Consider the following 19783-nt stretch of genomic DNA (forward strand, 5'->3'; position numbering starts at 1 on the left):
AGGAAGACACCATGCTTCGTTACGCGACGCAAAGGATGGACCATGATAAAATTAACTAAAGTTAAGTGAGAAAAAACACAAAGATATAATCAAACAATGCAAGATGCACAATTCTATAGGCTTTTACACGACGCAAGACATGTTGTGTTGCTTCGTTACACGACGCAAAGAACAAACTTGTCCACGATTAAATGCGTTAAAGTTTAGCAAGAAACAAAACAAAGAAAATCAATTAAGTGACACAATTTTATACCAGATTCAACGTTGGGTTTTCCACGAGATGTGCCATTGACTACGCGAATAAGCTTCTGAAAGTTTTTCTCCAAAGTTGCTTCAAGAGATTTGATGGCTTTCTCGGTGTTGTGTGAATCTTTCACGTTGGCGATCTCAATGTTGCCTGAATTTCCATTCGCGTTCACGATAATTGCTTTTTCGATACAATACCACAAATTACTTAAACAAAACTAACATTACTTACAATACTAACATTAACTACATTACTTACAGTTACTAACAGTACAAGAAAACATTGTTAACAATACTGACAATACCTTATATCCTAATAAAATACTGGTGTTACCTACCATATTAACATTACAAAACTTACAATACTATCTAATTTACAATACTGTATTTGCTTATTACTTATTTAAATCTACATATATATTTCTCTCTTTTTTTTTTTTTTCTTTTCTTTTTCTTTTTTTTTTTTTTTGCTATGCTTTCAGTGATACTAACAATGCCTCATGCCACAATTACAGTGCAAAAAGGAAAAAAAAAAAAAAAAAACAGCAGAAAAACTATGCATATATACAAATAACAATGACGCTACAGCAACTACTTAGTAAAGGAAACAGTCGACTAGATTAAATTTTTCAAAAAAAAAAAAAAAAAACTACATAATGGCTAGACGGATCTATAAATAAATTTCACATTTGAAAAAAAAACTAAACCAACACTTGGTTTACAGAAACTAGATTGGTGGATAAATCAAACGGATAAAACATGGAGATAATTTATAGGGAAAAAAGTGTAGAGGAGATTAACAGAGAAACATCTTCCACTTGTTTGTGAAGGCGGTCAAACGATTACTATGCAAAGCTATTTGTTTTTCAATTTGAATAATGGAATTCAACTTACTCAAGAAAACAGACAAACAAGGAGGCGCTCCGCCTAATTTCCGGGAGTAAAGATGATATCTCGCAATTAGAAGCACAAGATCAACGGCTGTGTTAGTCGGGATTCTTAACAGCCCCATCAAATGGAGATCTGTGAGAACAAACTCAGTCCCAAAGCCCTTTTGAAAGAGAAATTGTTTAATATCTTCCCAAAAACATTGCGTTATGGGACAGTTCAAGAAAAGATGGATGATAGTCTCTGTTTGTTTTGCACAGAAGCAACATTTATTTGAAGGTATAAGATTGATTCTCTGCAGAAAATCATTCGTGGCAGTGTTGTTTCCATTAGCATTTACAATCGCAATCACACAGGATAGCTGTAGAATGAACCGAACCGAGTTCAGAAACGAGTGCATCTTGCTGAGTAATGTCTTAACGAAGTACTCACTATTGGAAACTTAACATATAAAAAATTTTAACGAGTAGTGATTTTATCTTCTTGTTTATTTGGTATTTATTTGTAGTGCATTAACAAAGCAAACACTTCGGCAAAGCTGAATTTGCTACTAAATCAATCCATCAAATAAACAAGCGATTAATACTTGAGTGGAATAATAATATCTTCACGCGATGTTATGATTAGATGTAGATACACGTCTCAGCATTATATATATTCCTTATTATCCTCTCTTAGTGTGTTTTTTTTTTAAGTATAAAGCTTACTACCAAATTCCGGGTGGTTAACATAGAAATATTAATGCACGAGAAAATTGTTCTCCAGATCATTTGCAGAAGTGTCACACGATCGATAATCGGTATAGAGAGGGTCAATAAAAGGCAATTACTGACTCTACGTTTTCAAGTCTACGTTTACCACTTAAAACGTCGCCTGTGTTAATAAACCGTCGCCACTTCGCCCGAAGACTGGCACTCGCTATTGAAGTAACAATTCATCGGCTGGTGATATTCCCGTGAAATTTTAAATGGGCAACGTCAAGGACGGCGCCTCTCGAAAAAACATGACTCAATTTTGTCACTTTTTTGTTTTAATCCACCTTAATTTTCAGTAGCCATCTTCGCTTATTTTGGTGAATTATTACTTCCCCCTCAAGTTGACATTAAAAAATAAATAATATAACATAAATACCTGTAGCCCCTTTTTTTCCGAAGGATTGCTTGAATAACCAAAAGCTATCATTCCTGACTATTGTTTAAACCAAAATTCCTCGCACATGTTTGCAGTTGGTAGAAAATTCAAAGAAAACGTTTATGAAGGACTGCGACATAGAATTTGCGCGGCTGCTCGGCTGCTCGGCTGCTCGGCTGCTCGTGCTCGTCTCAGTCAAGAGTACAAGTGAACTCAACAACTTAGCGCCATTTCTTCTGATCCGAAATTTACACTTGAATTGAACAAAGAGGGTTAGTTTTCCATGAAGAAGGGTTTTGGATTTTTTAAACGTTAGGACTTTATCTATGGACCAATATCATGACTTGAAAAGCGATCGTACAGGCAGTTAAGGATTTTGTTTCGCTTCCTTTCCCTTCGGATTCAAGATATTTATTTTACCACTGAGGATTCTGAACGCATGCTGTTGTTGCTTAGTATTTGAATTTGTTAGTTACTCGACGATGATGAGCTCTGCATTAGGGCTTAAAATGCTTTGTAAGAAGTAAATTGACACTGTCATGACCAGCCTTCGTTAGCATATACTCGCATTTTCTTTATTGTGTTTAAAAAAATCCACAGAAGAAAAACAAATTGTTCGCTAATAAGCGTTTTTATGTACTGTATACAAGGTGGATTTAAATAAAATCTTACAGGGCTCATTTATTAATTTATTCAATCACTTTATTTAGCTGTAGCAATGTCCTCCTTTTAGGATATTTGTATGTAGTGTATTAATTAACAGATCGCTCCATTAGTCCATAATAATTTCATAGGACAGTTATAAATTATTGAGTGGAATCTTAATATCTTAGCTCTATGTCTTACTTCAAGCAATATTCTAGGTTTCTTTTCAATTGAAATGTAGCATTTCCAGTTTAGGTTTAAATTTGTCTCGACAGAAGGAGATGTATTAACCTCAGTTGATATGAATTTTATATGTCTTTCTTTCAAGTACAGAAACCAATCCAGCAAACTCGGGCCGGGAAAGATGGTTAAATATAGAAAGGGTAAGGCAAATAAGCTTTCAGCTTTAAATTTTATCTATCGATATTAAATAAAGGTTTATTATATAAACATCAGTGAAATACCAGGAAATCTTTCGCACGAAAAAATCATATCTTCACACGTGAAAATAACATGTTATTTTCACATGTGAAGATATCGATTTCGGAACATTTTCTGGCAAGTGTGCCCTGTTTCAATGCTTAATGAGCCAAAGAAAATCGATATTAAGTCGAAACATCCTCGGATCTTCCTCGGCAATCTTCGGCAATCTTCGAATATCTTCGGAAATTTTCGGAAAAGTTTGGAAAATATTCGGAAACATTCGTACGACCTTCGGACAACATTTTGAAAATCTTCGGAAATCCTCGGAAAACGGTCGGAAATCTTCGGAAAATCGTCAAAAACATGGTAATTAGTAGGTTTATATAATAAACAGAATATTACATGGTTGCTTGGAGATATGAAGTTTATCTTCTCGTGTTCAAATCAATATCCCACTCGTTCGCTGCGCTCACTCGTGAGATATCGATTTGAACACTCGAAGATAAATTTCATATCTCCGCGCAACCATGTAATATCCTCTATTTCTCTATCTATCTGTGAAACAATAGCAAGACTAGGAAAGGGATCGTACAGACAGTTGGGGATTTGCTTCGCTTCGTTTTCCTTTACTGTAGATTGCATCTACCTGTGAACGCACGCGCTGAAAACATGTTTTCAAATGACGTCAAACGTCAGCGTTTCAGGAATCAAACTGTGAAGTTTAGCCGACCGAAACGCGAAATTTTGCACTCAAAATACTCACCATAAACACTGCGAACGGGCAAGGCTTTACACTAGAAATGATTCAAGTGAACCTGTGTATGCATATCGACACAGATCAGCATCAGTTTCTCAGAAGAAGTTTCTATATCTAATCTTTCCGCCATTTCGAAACCGGAATGTGTTGAATTTTCGGCGCGAAAGTTGCCGTTACGAACTGCTAAACTTCAAAGTTTGACACCTGAAACGCTGACGTTTGACATCATTTGAAAACATGTGTTCAGCGCGTGCGTTCACAGGTAGATGCAATCGATAGTAATTGGCTTCATGTTGTTTTATTTACCACACAGGGAGCCCAGGCTCACTCTTTGACAACTCGGTCAAAATGGCAGCGTCGAAATTATGAGGACTTGTATGAAACATTATAGCAAAAATTTAGAAAATTGAGATTAGGAATCTCAATTCCTAATCCCTGTGTCTTATTTCAAGCACTATTCTAGGTTTTTTTTTTCATTGAAGTTAATGTAGAATTTCGAGTTTAGTTTTATATCTGTCTCGACAGAAGGGAATGTATTAACATCAGTTGTTATGAATTTTATGTGTCTCGATGTGTTACTTTAAAGTACAGAAATCATCCCAGTAAACTCGGTCCGAGAGAAATTATTATTTATAGAAAGGGTAAGGCAAAGTTAACAATAATCGGGGGTTACCATTCCCATTAGAGTTTAGGCATAATTCATAGGCTAATTTCGATATATTAAAATTCTGACTTGACCTCCTTGCTGAGGGAAATTCAACAATCAGTTTCGAGTGATGAATAAATCATTTCTTTTGTTTTATACCCCCAAGGCTCTTAAAATATCAAACTTGGCCTATTTGTTCGTTACAAAAATGACTTTAAATTACTCATTCTCTGTTTCCGCTTTCCCGTGAATCAGACCCGGTCCAGAAATACACTAAAAAAACTCAAAGGGATCATTTTAACCATGATTAAAGTGATGTTTCGGATATTCATGGTGGATCTTCCACCATCATGCACTTTAAGTTTATAAATTTCTTTAACATGGAACGCCGGATTGTGCATATAACGGGCCGGCTAATAACTAAGAATAGCATTAAACAATTTATTAGGCTGAAGGAAAATATTAGAAAGAAAGAAAGGCATTGGACTAAGCAAAGGAGACTACATTGAATACGGAGATTGACTGTTAGTTCATGCAGCCGAATAAGATAAACAACTTGTAAAAGAACCGAATTTTCGATAATGAACTAAACTCTAAGAAGATTTTGTCCATAAAATCAAATACTCGCCTTTTGAAGCCAAACAAAGCCATTAATTCCCCCGCTTATGTTTCCTTTTACATTTCAACGGTAAGTGAGCGAGGGTGAAAATGTTAAAATATGTTTGCTTCGGCGCTTGTGTCTGCGGACAGCGGTCCTTCCGTGTTGCGAGAACGTAAAGAACGGGGGAAAACCGGAAGCGGGATCGCATGCCCTAGGGAGAAAAGTAAAACCTGTTACCTTAAGAGGGGAGACCCTAAATTACAAAATGGTTGTTATGGATGACTTCTAAACGTAATATCTTGGGCTCCCTTTGTATCCTGGGTTTAGTTTTTGGCCATGTTTGTTCGGTAGTCATGACTATATTTGGTAAGTCACGTGATTAGAACACAAAAGCTTAGAAACTCGCATAGCTTTGATCTTTCTCCGTTTAAATCAACACCACAAGAGCAGGAGGGCATTTTGCGGGCGCATGCGTGCAACCGCTGTACAAAGACCGCGTGATCTTGGGAATAAAAATGGCGCGGAAGATTCAAGCTTTGTTTTTTGCACTGTTTATCGTCACATAATTAAATATAGACGTAAATTTCGCTAAGAAAAAGTGTTTTGTGTGTGGCAAGTCTCTTATAAAGCAGATTTTCTGGCCTGGTTCGGGATCGTTGTTGAAAATAATGGGAAAATATGTGGGACAGGTAGGAAAGCCTTCACCAACAAAAATCAAACAGGCCGTAAAAAGAGGAAAACATTTATTCGTGTGCTGGAGTGTGATATATTAGGATCAAAACTTCACATCAAATCAATTGCTGTAATACAAGCAGAGTGCGAGCAATATTATAGCTTGTCGGGAGATTTTTTGCCTAAAGGGACGGCCACCAAAGAAAAGGGTTTCCCATGAGGGGAAAGACATGTTTGGGTGTTCTGCACATGATAATGCAGCTCACTGATGACTCACTTGCCCTCGACTGGCAAACAGGGTTTCCTGGAACAAGAACTGCAGATCTTAAAATCACATTTAGGCGACAAAGAAGTAAAACAGTCGTTATAACAGAACGAACATCAATCTTAAAGAAACAAACGTTGAAATGAAAATTTGAAAATAACATTGTTTATAGTTAAAAATAATTTCTTAAGACATTTTATGCAGCAGTTATTAGAACGTTTCTGAAAAATATATATATATCGCTTGTTCGTTTCATGCTATTTTTTGACTGGTGATCAAGGCTAGATTTTGATAAAGGAGCCAAAAATGTACTAATTAACATAGTAAAATGTAAACAAATAGTCTACCAGCAAAGAATTACCATAACACTTTAAAATTAAGACCGATCTCAGTAATTCTTTTCTTGTTCAACGGAATAATTGTGGTACATCGAAATGTGAAGTTATTTTGACCAATGCTTAAGTTTAAGAAAATAATCACAAACGATAGTTTCTCTGTTAGAATAAACCAGCGAGAACGTACGTTGAAGAAAGCTAAAAATTACCACAATAGACCATTTTTTAACGCTTCCTTCGCAGCATTAGACGATAGTTCAAGTACTTCAGGCTCCATATATCATCGGTAGACGCTGGAGATCAAGATTAGATTTTGAGATTTTTGCATCGTGAGAACGATGAAATTGCAGTTTTATGAAAAATCTGAACAAAATCATGACCACTCGCTCAAACCCGGGATACTTGATTATAACATCGTATAGTTAAAACTGCTGTTTTATATTTTAGTACTAAGTAGCCGTAGCACTTTGTCCGTTTTGATCTCCCAGCTATTAAAAACATGGGCAAGGTATTACGGTTCTCGACATTCGGTCGCCATTTTGTCCACGCGCAATGTTTAATACACATAGCCAAAGTCGATCAGATAAACGGCACGCCGACACCAAAGTATGCTTGTTGTTGTCAGAAGATAAAGCAAGGACTCTTAGTATCGTATACAGCAAATAAAACTTAAAACACCTTTTATTTTGAGCTGAAAATTAGGCCATAAATTGTGAAAAATATGTAAACAATCGATAGCAGAACTTCTCTGTCGTGCGCACTAGCCCATATCGACGCATGCGCACGCAAAATGCCCTCCTGCTCACCACAAGTAGAGTGCATTTACAAGCAAAATCCGTAGCATGTGTTTATTAATTAAGATCCGCGTTACTGAAAAAGCTACGACGTCATAAAGTTTTTGTGAAGTTATAACGTTCAAAATAATGTAAATTTCAACAGATCTACGCTACCATTTTTGCATCTGAATGCTATCCACACTTTGGCTTTTTTATTTTTTTTTTTATTTATAGTTTTTGTTTTTGTTTTAATTCGGGGTGGGAGGGGGATACTTAAATTCAACGAATATTAAATTTGACCGAGGCAAATTTAAGCGAGCACTAAATTTAGCAATTTTCGCCCAATTAGTTAGTAGCCGCTGGATTCCATTCTTTCCTCACCGGACCTGGCATTAAACCAAAATCACCATTTTGTTTTGTTTGTGAGCCTTTTCACCTGATTAGTAAGTTAATTCACTACGCCAGGAGTGTTAAATTTAACCCTTAGTTTGTCCCTTGGATAGTGCTAATCATCTTTTGAAGAACCGAATTTAATCGAAGGATGAATTTATTCCGTGGATTAGGACGATTTTATCCTGGGTTAGTTCTAATCGGCTTTCCTGGAATCGGGACATATGTGTTCAAAGCATTATTTATATATCACTTACAACCAGTCCCTTTTTTATCAATTCTGGAAAAATCGAATCACAAATATAGACGAAAAAAAATAAAGTAAAGTTATTTCTTAACTTTGGTGAAATTTTAGCATTTTTAGTAGCTAATCTAATCTCGGTATATAAATAACTCTTTTGAATCTCCCTTGTAACTCATGTGATAAGGTGCATGTACGTCCATTGTCTTTGCTTGGTATCGTGAAAATAAACTAGATGATGTTTATTGCATGGCTAACTGGTGTTTGAATTGGGTTTGGAGACATAATTTGATAACAATTGCAACTTTGCCTCAGGAAGAGAAAACTGACTTACTCGAAGTAATACATTACGGAAATGCGCCCATTGAAAAGCTTCGCACGGGAAAATGCAAATAAGCTTAAAATTTAACACAGAGCATGCGTAACGTACTGTCAATCAAGTAATCCCCTGTGTAGTATAGGTCGATTTCTCAACCATTGTTTTGCTAAGACGGCGGAAATAATAGACCGTAATTTGTGTTTAGTCCCGGAAGACAAATAGAATTTGTCACTTCAGGATCTAAGGAAACCGAAACTGTCGGCAACCTTTGCAAACTCGTTTCCAAGGCTTGGTGCCCGCAAAACGTCATGGGTACCCCACTTTTCCCGGGTGACACGTTTGAATGAGCGCCGATCCGTAATGAAGTCATTCAATCGCGTCGATACTTTCGGACAAATAAAGTTTATGCACGTTCTAGCTGTTGTATATTTTCCGAAAAGCGGTTGGTATTTTTTTTTTCTTAATGATAACCAGCGAGAAAAAAAACTTAGTGATACTTGGTGTGAATAGCTAAGGGAGAAATAAAACAAAGGAAAAAAATGTTTTGCATTTCTTTTTCTTTGACACTATTTATTCTGCATGTTCTATTACCAAGTTTATTTGTTTATTAAACTACACATGCATGTTAATCAGTACAAGACTTGAACGATTTTAGACAACGCACGCCTCTTTCAGTACAGAATTTTAATTCTTATATAAAGCTTATGGCCTTTTCTAAAAAAGCAGAAAATGTTCAGTTCCTTTAGAGTGTCACTGAACCAAAATGTATCCCATGGCTTTGATGTTTTTCCCTCCATTATCTGGTGAGTGCCCGGAATTGGAACTGGCTAGGTTTCCACACGTGTTGGAGTCATCAGGATATCCTTTCGTACCAAACCCGATTCTTGACTCAGAGCTGCTGCAGTCATTTTGTTGGTTGCCTAGAAAACCGATTCTTGCTTTAGAAAAGATCTTACCACCACTAAGTGCATTGAAACCTTCCTTGTTACAGTTGGTCTGCAGGGAGGCCTGTGAACCAATCAGCGTCTTCCACGTGTTACGACCCAGTGAGGTGGCGCGGTATTGCCCGTCAGCGATCAGTGAGTACAGAGAGTTGGCCTGCTTGTCGAGGGCAATAAAGTTAATCTGTTGGCCGATCTTCATACCAAGACAAATCTTGGAAAAGGGTGTGTTCCAGTAGGTCGGTAACTTGGCTTCATGGTGGTCAAAACCAGTCTTTCCTCCCGGGAGATTAAAGTCGATCTTGTTGCTCCAGAGTTGGGAATCGTAACGAAAGGTTGCCTATCGAGAATAAAAACAATAATCGCAATATGTAATACAAATGCCGGGAGAGTTACTCCATCGCAATAAAAGGATTTTCTTTAATTGTTTGAGATCTTGAGGTGATTTCGTAGAAAATACATAGCACTTTTGAAAAACTGTAGAACCTTATTTTACCTTAGTAAACATTTTGTCACAAAAATTGTTTTGGAAGACTTTACGCTTCATTACTTACAGTCAATGTAACAAGCACCAGTTTTGTTTATTCTCCGAACGGGAAACTAAAGGTTTTGATCGAATCTTTCGAGTCTGCCTCCAAAGAAAAACACAGCGCCAATACTCCGAAAGTTGTCACTTAAACATAACGCTATAAGAATACGTCATAATGTTTGACAATGTTTTAGATTACATTGTTCTATGTTATAGAGTGTCATGTTTTACCTTAGCACCGTCAGTTTTCATGACCAGCGTCCACCCACCACCACCGCATGCTCCAAGGCCATGACTCGTCATGTGACAGAAAACAGGGACCTTCCCAGAGTCCATTTGGAGGAAGTAAGCTCTGCTCCCCTGCGACCTGATTACATAAAAAAAACTGGTTATAACATAAAAGCAATACTTAGAAGAAATTAATGTAGCCTTTTTAACTAAAAAATCCCAATAAATAATATTTGAGAAGCTAGAAATAAATGAGAAGTTAAACGCCTCTGTGTAATGATTTCTCCATTACCTTTCTAGATGGCTACTCATGTAAGACAATTTCTGAGCTGGAATACTGATATTTAGAGCTTTCTTCAAGAGGTCCTGTTGTACAATAAATTCTTTAAACTTCATTTTTTTAAATACAGAAATTATAAAAAAAATTGACAATGAAAAAATTGCGGCGGCTTTTGCTAGAGCGACAAGGGAAGGATTGTTCAAGAATTTGAAATACGGTTATTTCGTTTATCGTTTATTTTTTTTATTTTTTTTACACTTTAACATCCTAAATGACTAAATCGCTTAGTTTTTTCGTTAAGGTCTTATTTTTTTTTTTCTTATTTACTCATGGTATGGCCGTGACTGACTTATCTTGCAACCCAATAACTTACTTATGATTCACGTAAATGTCTTTACACGACGCGAAGGACGAACCTGGCCAAGATAAAATTTAGTAAAGTTAAGCAAGAAACTAAACAAAGAAACTAAATTATAAACAAGGCAAAGGACGCGGAGCCTGTCCAAGATAAAATGAAAAAATGTTTAGCGAGAAACAAAACAGTGAAATTAAATCAAGCAAGTGACACAATTATATACCAGATGGAGCGCTAGGATTTCCACGAGATGTAGCATTGACTACGCGAATAAGCTCCTGAAAATTTTTCTCCAAAGTTGCTTCAAGAGATTTGATGGCTTTCTCAGTGTTGTGTGAATCGTGATCCACGTTGACGATAATTGTGTTGTCGCTCTTTTTGGCGGGAGCCGGAGTCGTCTTCGACCCTGATGAAGCATTGTTACCATCAACAGCTACGGGTAGGATCGCGATCACGCAGAATAGCTGCAGAATAAACTCAACGTCCAGAGTTGAGCGCATCTTGTTGAGATATATCTTCACGAATTTCTTGCTATAATAGTCCGATGAGTGAACAGTTGTAATTTACTGTGAAGTGTTCGCATTTTTTTTCATATATATTTACACCAGATGCTGCCGTCTCTAAACAAGATACATTTTCCTGCCAGTACTTCTCAACCAATCAGATTTCTCCACATTTTGTTTATTTCACGCTTGGTTATTTTCAATTAATCTACTCCGTTTTAAAAATATGAAGCGCACAAGACTCACTTGATCAAAAGTTCTGTTTTAATTTGTAATTAATTGAATGATCAGTTCTTAAATTTGTCATCATTATTAACCATGAAATAAATACTCTTGTGAGGCTAGGGTTCGAAATAACCCTGTACAGTACACTACATCCGCTCGATAAATATAATGGCGTCACGACTTGTACATTAGAGTCATTAGGAGTATTAGGCAGTGAAAATGAAGACATTTTTCGAAAATACAAAATTTACTTCCAAAACACATTGTCACACGTTGCTTTGATATATAAACTTTCAATTTGGCGGAAATTTGTACTTCCCAATCTTTTAATTATTATCGACCTGTGCAGTCAAGCACAGCCCAGCTGAATTTATTTTGTTTACTTTTAAACGCTTTCTTCGTAACCAAATCAACCTAGAATTACCTTTTATCCTAAAAATAGTTCTGCGTTTTTCTCGTGTGTGTACAGAGACTTCCGCCAGGGATTGTTGGAATCGAACTTGAAAACAAAATCTGCTTGATAATAAATGCTTAAAAAAAAGCAGAAGGATTTATTGTTAGTAAGCTCAGTGATTCGGAATATATTCTGACCTACCCGCGATGTCTCCCTTCAAGTCCTTCAGCATATTTGTCAGATATTTCATTCGAAGATTTTGCTGCAATTTTTTGAGCTGTCTTTTTCTTTCATAAGTAGCTCTCGCTCATTCAATGCCCATTATGTCCACCGGTATGTACAGTAGGAAGCTAGTATACACCAAACATGGTTGGAACATTTGAATCATCGGCGTGTCACTTGCGCGTGGATGAATTCATTTTGAGTAGTTGTGCATTACTGGTGATAACTCGCAACCAAAAGCGCTGCGTGAACTCAACAATCCGGGATTCCTGATAATGGCCTTTGCCACTGGAAAGGAGAAAGTTTAAACGGTTAATAAAGTTTGGGGCTTCACAAAATGTTTATTCAAACCATCTTTTGTTTGTTTGTTTTGACTATTTGCAATGCAGATAGAAACGCTGGCAAATAACAAATCACGCATTATAAAGGAACTACATTTGGAAAAGAAATTTCTTGATGCTAAAAACAAAGAAACTGTCTGCTTATACGTGCAAGCGTCCCAATTTAGAAAACGAATAATGATATATTGAAAAAAAAATCCTCCAATGTAGTAATGCTCTTTTCCGAGATTCAAACAATAATACAAAGTCGACAGCGGTCACTGAATATCGCCTAACGCTGACGTGACGTAACCTCTATGCACATGCGGCTGGCGAGTAGACAACTTCCGGTGAGCGCTCGGACTGCCTTCTGATTGGATAATAAGAATAGGAGGCTTTTCGGGCAGCGTTTGTGGCATCTGAGAAACAGACCCTACTTTGTCTTACAGAATATTTATAACAGATGATTGTACGACTGTTTGAGAGCCCTTCATCAAAACTTAAATTTGCCCAGTGCATTGTCAAGCAGACAGGTGGTGAATAGAACAATAATTACCATCAAGGAACTATTGTCTTGATGTACCACAAAATTCTCCGAACTAACATTATAACAAATGTATGGGAATCAGTATGGAGAATTTACATTTCGAGAAATTGTTTTTCTTATGGTGGTCAGTAAGACATCCGCGGTGCAGTATAACAAGTTGAAGACGTGCATCCCGGTAAAGTCCAGTACTACAACCTATAAAATCAAAATACTAATTTTTTTTAGCAAAAGCCCAATTTCGAAATACTTAATTACAGACTGTTAATGTTAAAGGAGAAAGAAAAGAGATCATAAAATAACTGATTTTCTCATTATAATTGTCATTGTGTAAAGAATAAATTTGACTTATCGGTTAACAGTACGAGTAAAAATTTTCCAGTAAATACGTGTAAAAATGTTAACCCTATTCAGACCGGGCTTTTTTTGGTCTTTTCAGACCGGGGGGGGGGGGGCGGATTCCGCCCCCCCTCCGTAACTTCCAGAATATTTAAGCAATCACTATGAAACTTACAGGATATATAGTATGTCCCAAAATCTATCTTTTGCTATATGTCACGTGGGATGATGACGTCACATCACGTGACAATGACATCATAATGTCAAAACAGCCGCCATCTTGGATCCGCCATCTTGGATTTCGAATTTTTTTCAAAACGTCAGAAAACCGCCCAAAATTACTGGAAAATACTCAAAACCAATAAAAATGTGCTTAAAACCCGTAAACAGATGAAAATAATTGCTTTAAAGTTATTTTTCATTAATAGAAACAGGAAAATTACAAATTTGGGAAAACATGCCTGTCAAAATGCCGTTGCCATGGTGACGTCAAGTTCCTGACACAACAACGTACCCTACCAAATTATTCCCAGATAAATTTTAGATAAAGTCGCAAAGTTTGGCAGCGTTTGGTTGAGTATTAAAAAAGTTATAAGCGTTCAAAGTCGGCGCGGGCACTTTCCGCCCCCCCCCCCCCCCGGTCTGGATAGGGTTAACGCTTATGAGCGCGCAAATAAAATGTGTCATTGTAGAAATTTCGTAACAAGAATAAAACTTCAAGTTTTTACGTCTGTATACTTTGATAAAGATCATGGCACGTATTTTGCTTCTTTGAATGGCTTATAGAACCCACGCCTGCGGCTTGAGCTTTTTTCTATTCCAGTCCAGGAGAAAAACATGTACAGGCCTGCAAACTATTAAAACGTTCAACACAAAATCGGTTTCACTGTATTATTGGTCTGTTTTCAAGGGGCCGACTTTGATCTCAAACCAGAAAAGAAAAGTTGCCCTCTGTATCTTGGTTATTAAGGGCCTGTTTATATGGAAACAGTTGTCCCTGGTAGGAGGATGACCCTCAACACCGAGCCATTCCAGGCAAGAGAGCTTTTCATGCGCTTCTTTATAAATAGCAGCAAAGTTGGCAAGGGAGACGTGATCCCGAGTGACGAGCTTACACATTGTCTCTTTTTGACTCGCCTACCAGGGACAACAACAACGGGAAAATTAGCCTCCTTCGCATACGATAACTTTTCGTGAAAAAATTGGAGACAATTTAATTTCTCAATGTTAAAATTAGAAGAAAAATGCAAATTTTCAAGGGATCGGCCGGTACCCCGTCGCTTTCACCCGCGTTGGTAGCACTCAGCATGCACTCGAATAAGATAGCACCAGCATAGCAAGAAGCTAAGGGCAGCGCCTTTGTTTGCGAATGGAGCGTTATAATGTCAGTGCGTTTAAAACAATCAAAACTACCCTCTAAGAGGGCTCAGTGCGTCTCGAACATGCAGTATAGCACCTCTCCCCCCCCCCACTGCCGTAGGGGGGGTTCCCACGGGGATAAATATTAGTCGGACACTTTTTTATTCCCAGCACCAATGTTTATTTGTTCTTTATTGACTTCTGTCTCTTAAATCTACTAACAGCACATCCTGGTATACAAATAAGATGTATCTATGTTTAATTTGCAGTTTCTAAGTTTTTGACAGCAAATCGTCTGACAAGTTTCCAATTAAAACGTTGTCAGATTCCTTTTCACTGTACCAAAATGTATCCCATGGCTTTGATGTGTTTGTCTCCATTATCTGGCGAGTGCGTTGCATCGTTTCCACACGTGTTGGAGTCATCCGTGTATCCGCCAGTACCAAACCCGATTCTGGAATCAGGAGTGATGCAATCATTTTGGTTGTTACCAAGAACACCGATTCTTGCTCTGGAGGATCCTGTAGCGACGCCTGCAGCATTGAATCCTTCTCTTTTACAGTTCGGCTGCAAAGAGGCCTGTGAACCAATCAGCTTCTTCCATGTGTTTAGACCCAGTGAGGTTGCGCGGAAGTTCCCATCAGCGATCAGTAAGTACAGAGAGTCTGCCTGTTTGTAAATGACAAGGAAGTTGATCTGTTGGCCGATCTTCATACCAAGACAGATCTTGGTGAAGGGTGTATTCCAGTAGGTCGGTAACTTGGTTTCGTGATTGTCAAACCCAGAGTTTCCTCCTGGAAGATTAAAGTCGACCTTGTTGCTCCAGAGTTTGGAATCGTAATGAAAGGTTGACTATTGAGAATAAAAAAAATGTCACATAAAAATCAAGCACTAAGCTTGCAGTCGATCTGATTAACGAATTATTTTTAATCATTAATGCCTGTCTCGTTATATAGCTCTTCGTAAAGAATGTGTCATGTTTTACCTTTGCACCGTCAGTTTTCATGACCAGCGTCCATCCACCACCACCGCATGCTCCAAGGCCATGACTCGTCATGTGACAGAAAACAGGAACCTTCCCAGAGTCCATTTGGAGAAAGTAAGCTCTGTTCCCTTGCGACCTGATTACAAAACAAACAAAAAACAAAACAAAACAGGCAATAACGTGATAGCTATTCCAAGAACTTCAATTCATCTCGCTTTTTCAAGGAAAAAAATAATAAATAATAAAAAGAATTAGTAAATGAGAAGTAAACCACATACCACATCTGTGAAAATTCTTTCCCCACCACCTTTGTAGATTGTTTCGCGACAATTTCTGGACAACAAAACTTATATTTAGAGCTCTCTCGAAAGGTCTTTTTCTGCACAAAAAATATATATATCAAACTTCATTTGATGAAACCGGTGACCAGATTGAATAAACTGCGGCGGCGAAAGGAAAGGATTGTCCATGAATTTAAAATCGAGATCGTTTTTTTTTATCAGAACTTGTTAAAAAATGTACTAAAGGGATGCAGTTATTTCATTGATACTGAGATTTTTTTATTCGTCTTTGATAGCTCTTTTAAGTTATTTTCTTTTTTACTCATTGGGTGGCCGTTATTATCCATATATGCTACAACCCTATAACTTACTTATGATTCACGTAAATGTCTTTACACGATGCAAAGGATGAACCTGCAAAATATAAAATGCAATAAAGTTAAGCGAGAAAAAAAAACCGAGAAACTTAATCAAACAACAGGCAGAGGTTAACACGGCGCAAACCACGGTGCTTCTACACACGACGCAACGAGGACAAACCCGTCAAAGATAAAATGCAATTAATTTAAGCGAAAAACAAAACGAAGAAATCAAATCAAAGAATAGGCACAATTTTATACCAGATTCAACGCTGGGCTTTCCACGAGTTGTAGCATTGACTACGCGAATAAGCTGCTGAAATTTTTTCTCCAAAGTTGCTTCAAGAGATTTGATGGCCTTCTCAGTGTTGCCTGTATTCTGATTCACGTTGACGATAATTGTGTTGTCGCTCTTTTTGGCGGGAAGCGGAGTCGACACTGGTGCAGTGTTGTTACCATCAGCAGTTACGATCGCGATCACACAGGATAGCTGCAGAATGAACCGAACGTTCAGAGACGAGCGCATCTTGTTGAGCAGTGTTCTTTATGAATCGCTCACTGTTGAAGGCTTAACAATATAAAAAAATTTTTATGAGTCGTGATTTTATCTTCTTGTTTACATGATATTTATTTGTAGTGCATTAACAAAGCAAACACTCCAGAGCAGTTGCATTATTCTGTAAATAAACCAATCAATCAATCAATCAATCAATCAACTAACCCTAAAACAACTATGTCACGTGGAATCTAATATCTTAGTCCACGCGATCTTATTTTGAGCAATATTACATTGAGATTCCTTAGGCCGGTAGTTTAATTTCAATATAAATAATCTCAACAGTATATATTACCTCTTTATCCTCTCTTGGTGTGCGTTTTTTAAGTGCAGAAACTGGCTACCAAACTCCGTGCGAGAAAAGTAGTCAATATGGAAATGATATAATGTAAAAGACTATTGTCCCCCAGATCGTTTGCATGAGTGGCATAACGCAGAGAGAGACTCAATAAAAGGCAATTACTCTACGTTTTCAAGAATATGTTAACCATTTAAATGTCGCCTGTGTCAATGAACTGTCGCCACTTTGCCCAAAGACTGGCATTTGCTTTTCAAATAACAATTCATCGGCTGGTGATATTCCCATGGGTTTTAAAGGGGCTACGTCAAATACGGCGCCTCTTGGAAAAACAAGGCTCAATTTTGTCACGTTTCTCGTTTTTAAGCCATCTCAATATGCAGTAGCCATCCTCGCTTATTATATATTAATACTTCTCCCAGCTTCAATTAAATTTTGACATTAGAAATAAAATAACATAAATACCTAAATTCTATTTATGTTTACTGAATTTGCTAAAATTGCAGACCTAACCCAAAGTTATCATTTCGACCATTATTTACGGCCAAAAATCATCGTACATGATTGCAGTTTGCTAAAAATTTCAAGGAAACGTTTATGAAGGACTGCGACAAAGAATTTGCACGACGTTTGGGCTAGTCGTGCTCGTCTCAGTGAAGAGTGAATTGAACAACTTAGCGACGTTTCTTCGAATCCGAAATTTAACATTGGTTTGAACTAAGGAAGGTACTTTTCCATGAAGAAGGATTTTGGATACTAAAAACAACGTTAGGTCTTGATCTATTGAACAATATCATGACTTGGAAAGGGATCGTACAGACAGTTGAGGATTTGCTTCGCTTTTCCCTTTAATCGGATTCAAGTTGTTTTCTTTTCCAATGAGGATTCTGAACGTCTGCTATTGCTGCTGAGTCTTTGAATTCGTTAATTCCGCGACGATGTTGATCTCTGCATTAGCGCTCAAAATGTTTCGTGTGAACAAATGAGACACTTTTGACCAGGCTCGGAAACAGAAACTTACATTTTCTTCGTTATGATTTAAATTTCACAGTAGAAAAGAGAATTTAAAGTTCACTTGGGATTTGTATTTCTTCTTCAATGTTTATCATGACTACGGTGTTTTATTTTGAAAACAGGATAAAAGTCTATTACCTAGTAGGTAGGTTTTTAAGGAAGCTTATAGCACGAAGAAAACTAAGAAGAATTGTTTTTGTATATAGGGTATATTTAAATAAAATCTTCATAAGCTCATCCATTCATTTATTCATTCATTCGCTTTATTAAAGCCGTACAATGTCTTCATGTTTATGAATGATATTTGTATGTAGTGCATTAATTAACGGATATAGCTCAACTAGTCCATAGTCATTATAAATTATTGAGTGGAATCTCAATGTCTAAGTTCTGTGTCTTATTTCGAGCAATATTCTAGGTTTCTATTTCATTGAAATGTAGCATTTCCAGTTTAGGTTTAAATCTCAACAGAAGGGGATGTATTAAGCTCAGTCGTTATGAATTATAGAATGAAATACTTTAAAGTACAGAAACCAACCCGGTAAATTCGGGCCGGGTACGAATAAGGCAAAGTTAACAATAATCGGCGGGTTACCATTCCCATTAGAGTTAAGGCACAATTTTTGGGCCAGTTTCGATATATTAAAATTCTGACTTGGCTTCCTTGCTTAGGGAAATACAGCAATCAGTTTCGAGTGATGAATAAATCATTTATTTTGTTTTATACCTCAAGCCTCTTAAAATATCAAACTTGGCCTATTTGTACGTCACTAGAAATCACTTTAAATTACTGAGGCCCTGTTAGGGGGGTTTAGGCTATCCCTTATCCCAATAATTTTGAGGACATTTATTCCTTATCCCTAACATTATCAAAGTTGTTATCCCTATTGTCTTGTTTTTTAATTATCCCTAAAACTGAGTTGTTAATGTGTTGTTATACCTTATCCCTATCATTATTTAAACATTTATATTTGATCCCGTGAATAAGACCCGGTCCAGAAATTCACTGAACAAGCAGCTATTTCAAAAGGAAATAGTTTTTCGTTTTCGGATAGCGGAACGATAAGCATAAAAAAATGAGTGATAAATATGGCGCGAAGGTTGAAGAGAGATGGGTTTGTAAATTTTTTGAGAATATCCTAGAACAGTCAAGTTTTTTGCATGCATGCAAATCTTGGGGAAGGGTGTGTTCCAGTAGCTCGGCAACTTGGTTTTGTGATGGTCAAACCCAGTCTTTCCTCCTCCTTTGCTCCAGAGTTGGGAACCGTAACGAAGGGTTGTCTATCAAAAATAGAAATAAAAAAGCGCGACATAAAAATCACGTACTTAGCCAGAAGTCAATCTGATTTAGTAATGAATTTTTCTGAATCATTTTATATAGCCCTTGATACGATAAGCAATATGTCATTTTTTACCTTAGCACCATCGATTTTCATGACCAGCGTCCATCCACCACTACCGCATGCTCCAAGGCCATGACTCGTCATGTGAAAGAAAACTGGCAAAAATGTAACAGGTCAATTGTTTTGTTTTTTTAAAACACTCAAAAGAATTATAAAAGGCCAGTACGTACGTAGCTCAAATTTGTTCTCACAGGCCTGCTAACTATTAAGACGTTCAACACAAATCAGTTTCCCTGTATGCATTGGTATATTTTTAAATCACCTACTTTGAACTCATGCTCTCAGTTTATATGGAGAAAAGTTGACCCTGGTA

The 19783-nt window shown here is 37.1% G+C and overlaps 2 protein-coding genes and 1 pseudogene across 4 annotated transcripts in view; all 3 read right to left on the bottom strand.

Moving 5' to 3' along the window:
- Positions 1–19783, bottom strand: part of LOC144636444 (putative skeletal organic matrix protein 5) — a 143408-nt pseudogene that overhangs the window by 38243 nt on the left and 85382 nt on the right. The gene's annotated exons all lie outside the window — the stretch shown is intronic.
- On the bottom strand, positions 8918–12384 carry LOC144636606 (putative skeletal organic matrix protein 5). The gene is made up of 4 exons (XM_078495819.1): positions 10892–12384; positions 10687–10729; positions 10037–10172; positions 8918–9616 (listed from the first exon to the last, which is right to left on the bottom strand). The coding sequence occupies exons 1-4, from the start codon at positions 11166–11168 to the stop codon at positions 9086–9088; spliced, it is 987 nt and encodes a 328-aa protein (XP_078351945.1). The 5' UTR covers positions 11169–12384; the 3' UTR covers positions 8918–9085.
- The window catches only part of LOC144636424 (putative skeletal organic matrix protein 5), a 49983-nt gene continuing 44958 nt past the window's right edge, over positions 14759–19783 (bottom strand). The window contains exons 1-4 of one of the 2 annotated variants that reach the window (XM_078495634.1): positions 16461–16746; positions 16212–16254; positions 15560–15695; positions 14759–15426 (exon numbers count right to left, since the gene is read on the bottom strand). In XM_078495634.1, coding sequence (XP_078351760.1) covers positions 14908–15426; positions 15560–15695; positions 16212–16254; positions 16461–16725 — 963 coding nt within the window. In that variant the 5' untranslated portion in view covers positions 16726–16746 and the 3' untranslated portion in view covers positions 14759–14907. Of the gene's footprint in view, positions 15427–15559; positions 15696–16211; positions 16255–16460; positions 16747–19783 lie in introns of those variants that run through there. The other variant, XM_078495633.1, reaches the window with a different exon arrangement.

Source organism: Oculina patagonica, chromosome 13 (assembly GCF_052425735.1).
Source record: "Oculina patagonica isolate OP01 chromosome 13, crgOcupat, whole genome shotgun sequence".
NCBI lineage: Eukaryota > Metazoa > Cnidaria > Anthozoa > Scleractinia > Oculinidae > Oculina > Oculina patagonica.

Bases quoted from the DNA above. Each gene is read 5' to 3' on its own strand.
- LOC144636606 (XM_078495819.1), bottom strand. From the start codon at position 11,168: ATGCGCTCAACTCTGGACGTTGAGTTTATTCTGCAGCTATTCTGCGTG. The intron at 10,730-10,891 runs GTATATAATTGT...TATCTTGGCCAG, and splicing joins AAATCCTAGCGCTCCATCTG to GTTCGTCCTTCGCGTCGTGT. The intron at 10,173-10,686 runs GTAAGTTATTGG...TTATGTAATCAG, and splicing joins GACATTTACGTGAATCATAA to GTCGCAGGGGAGCAGAGCTT.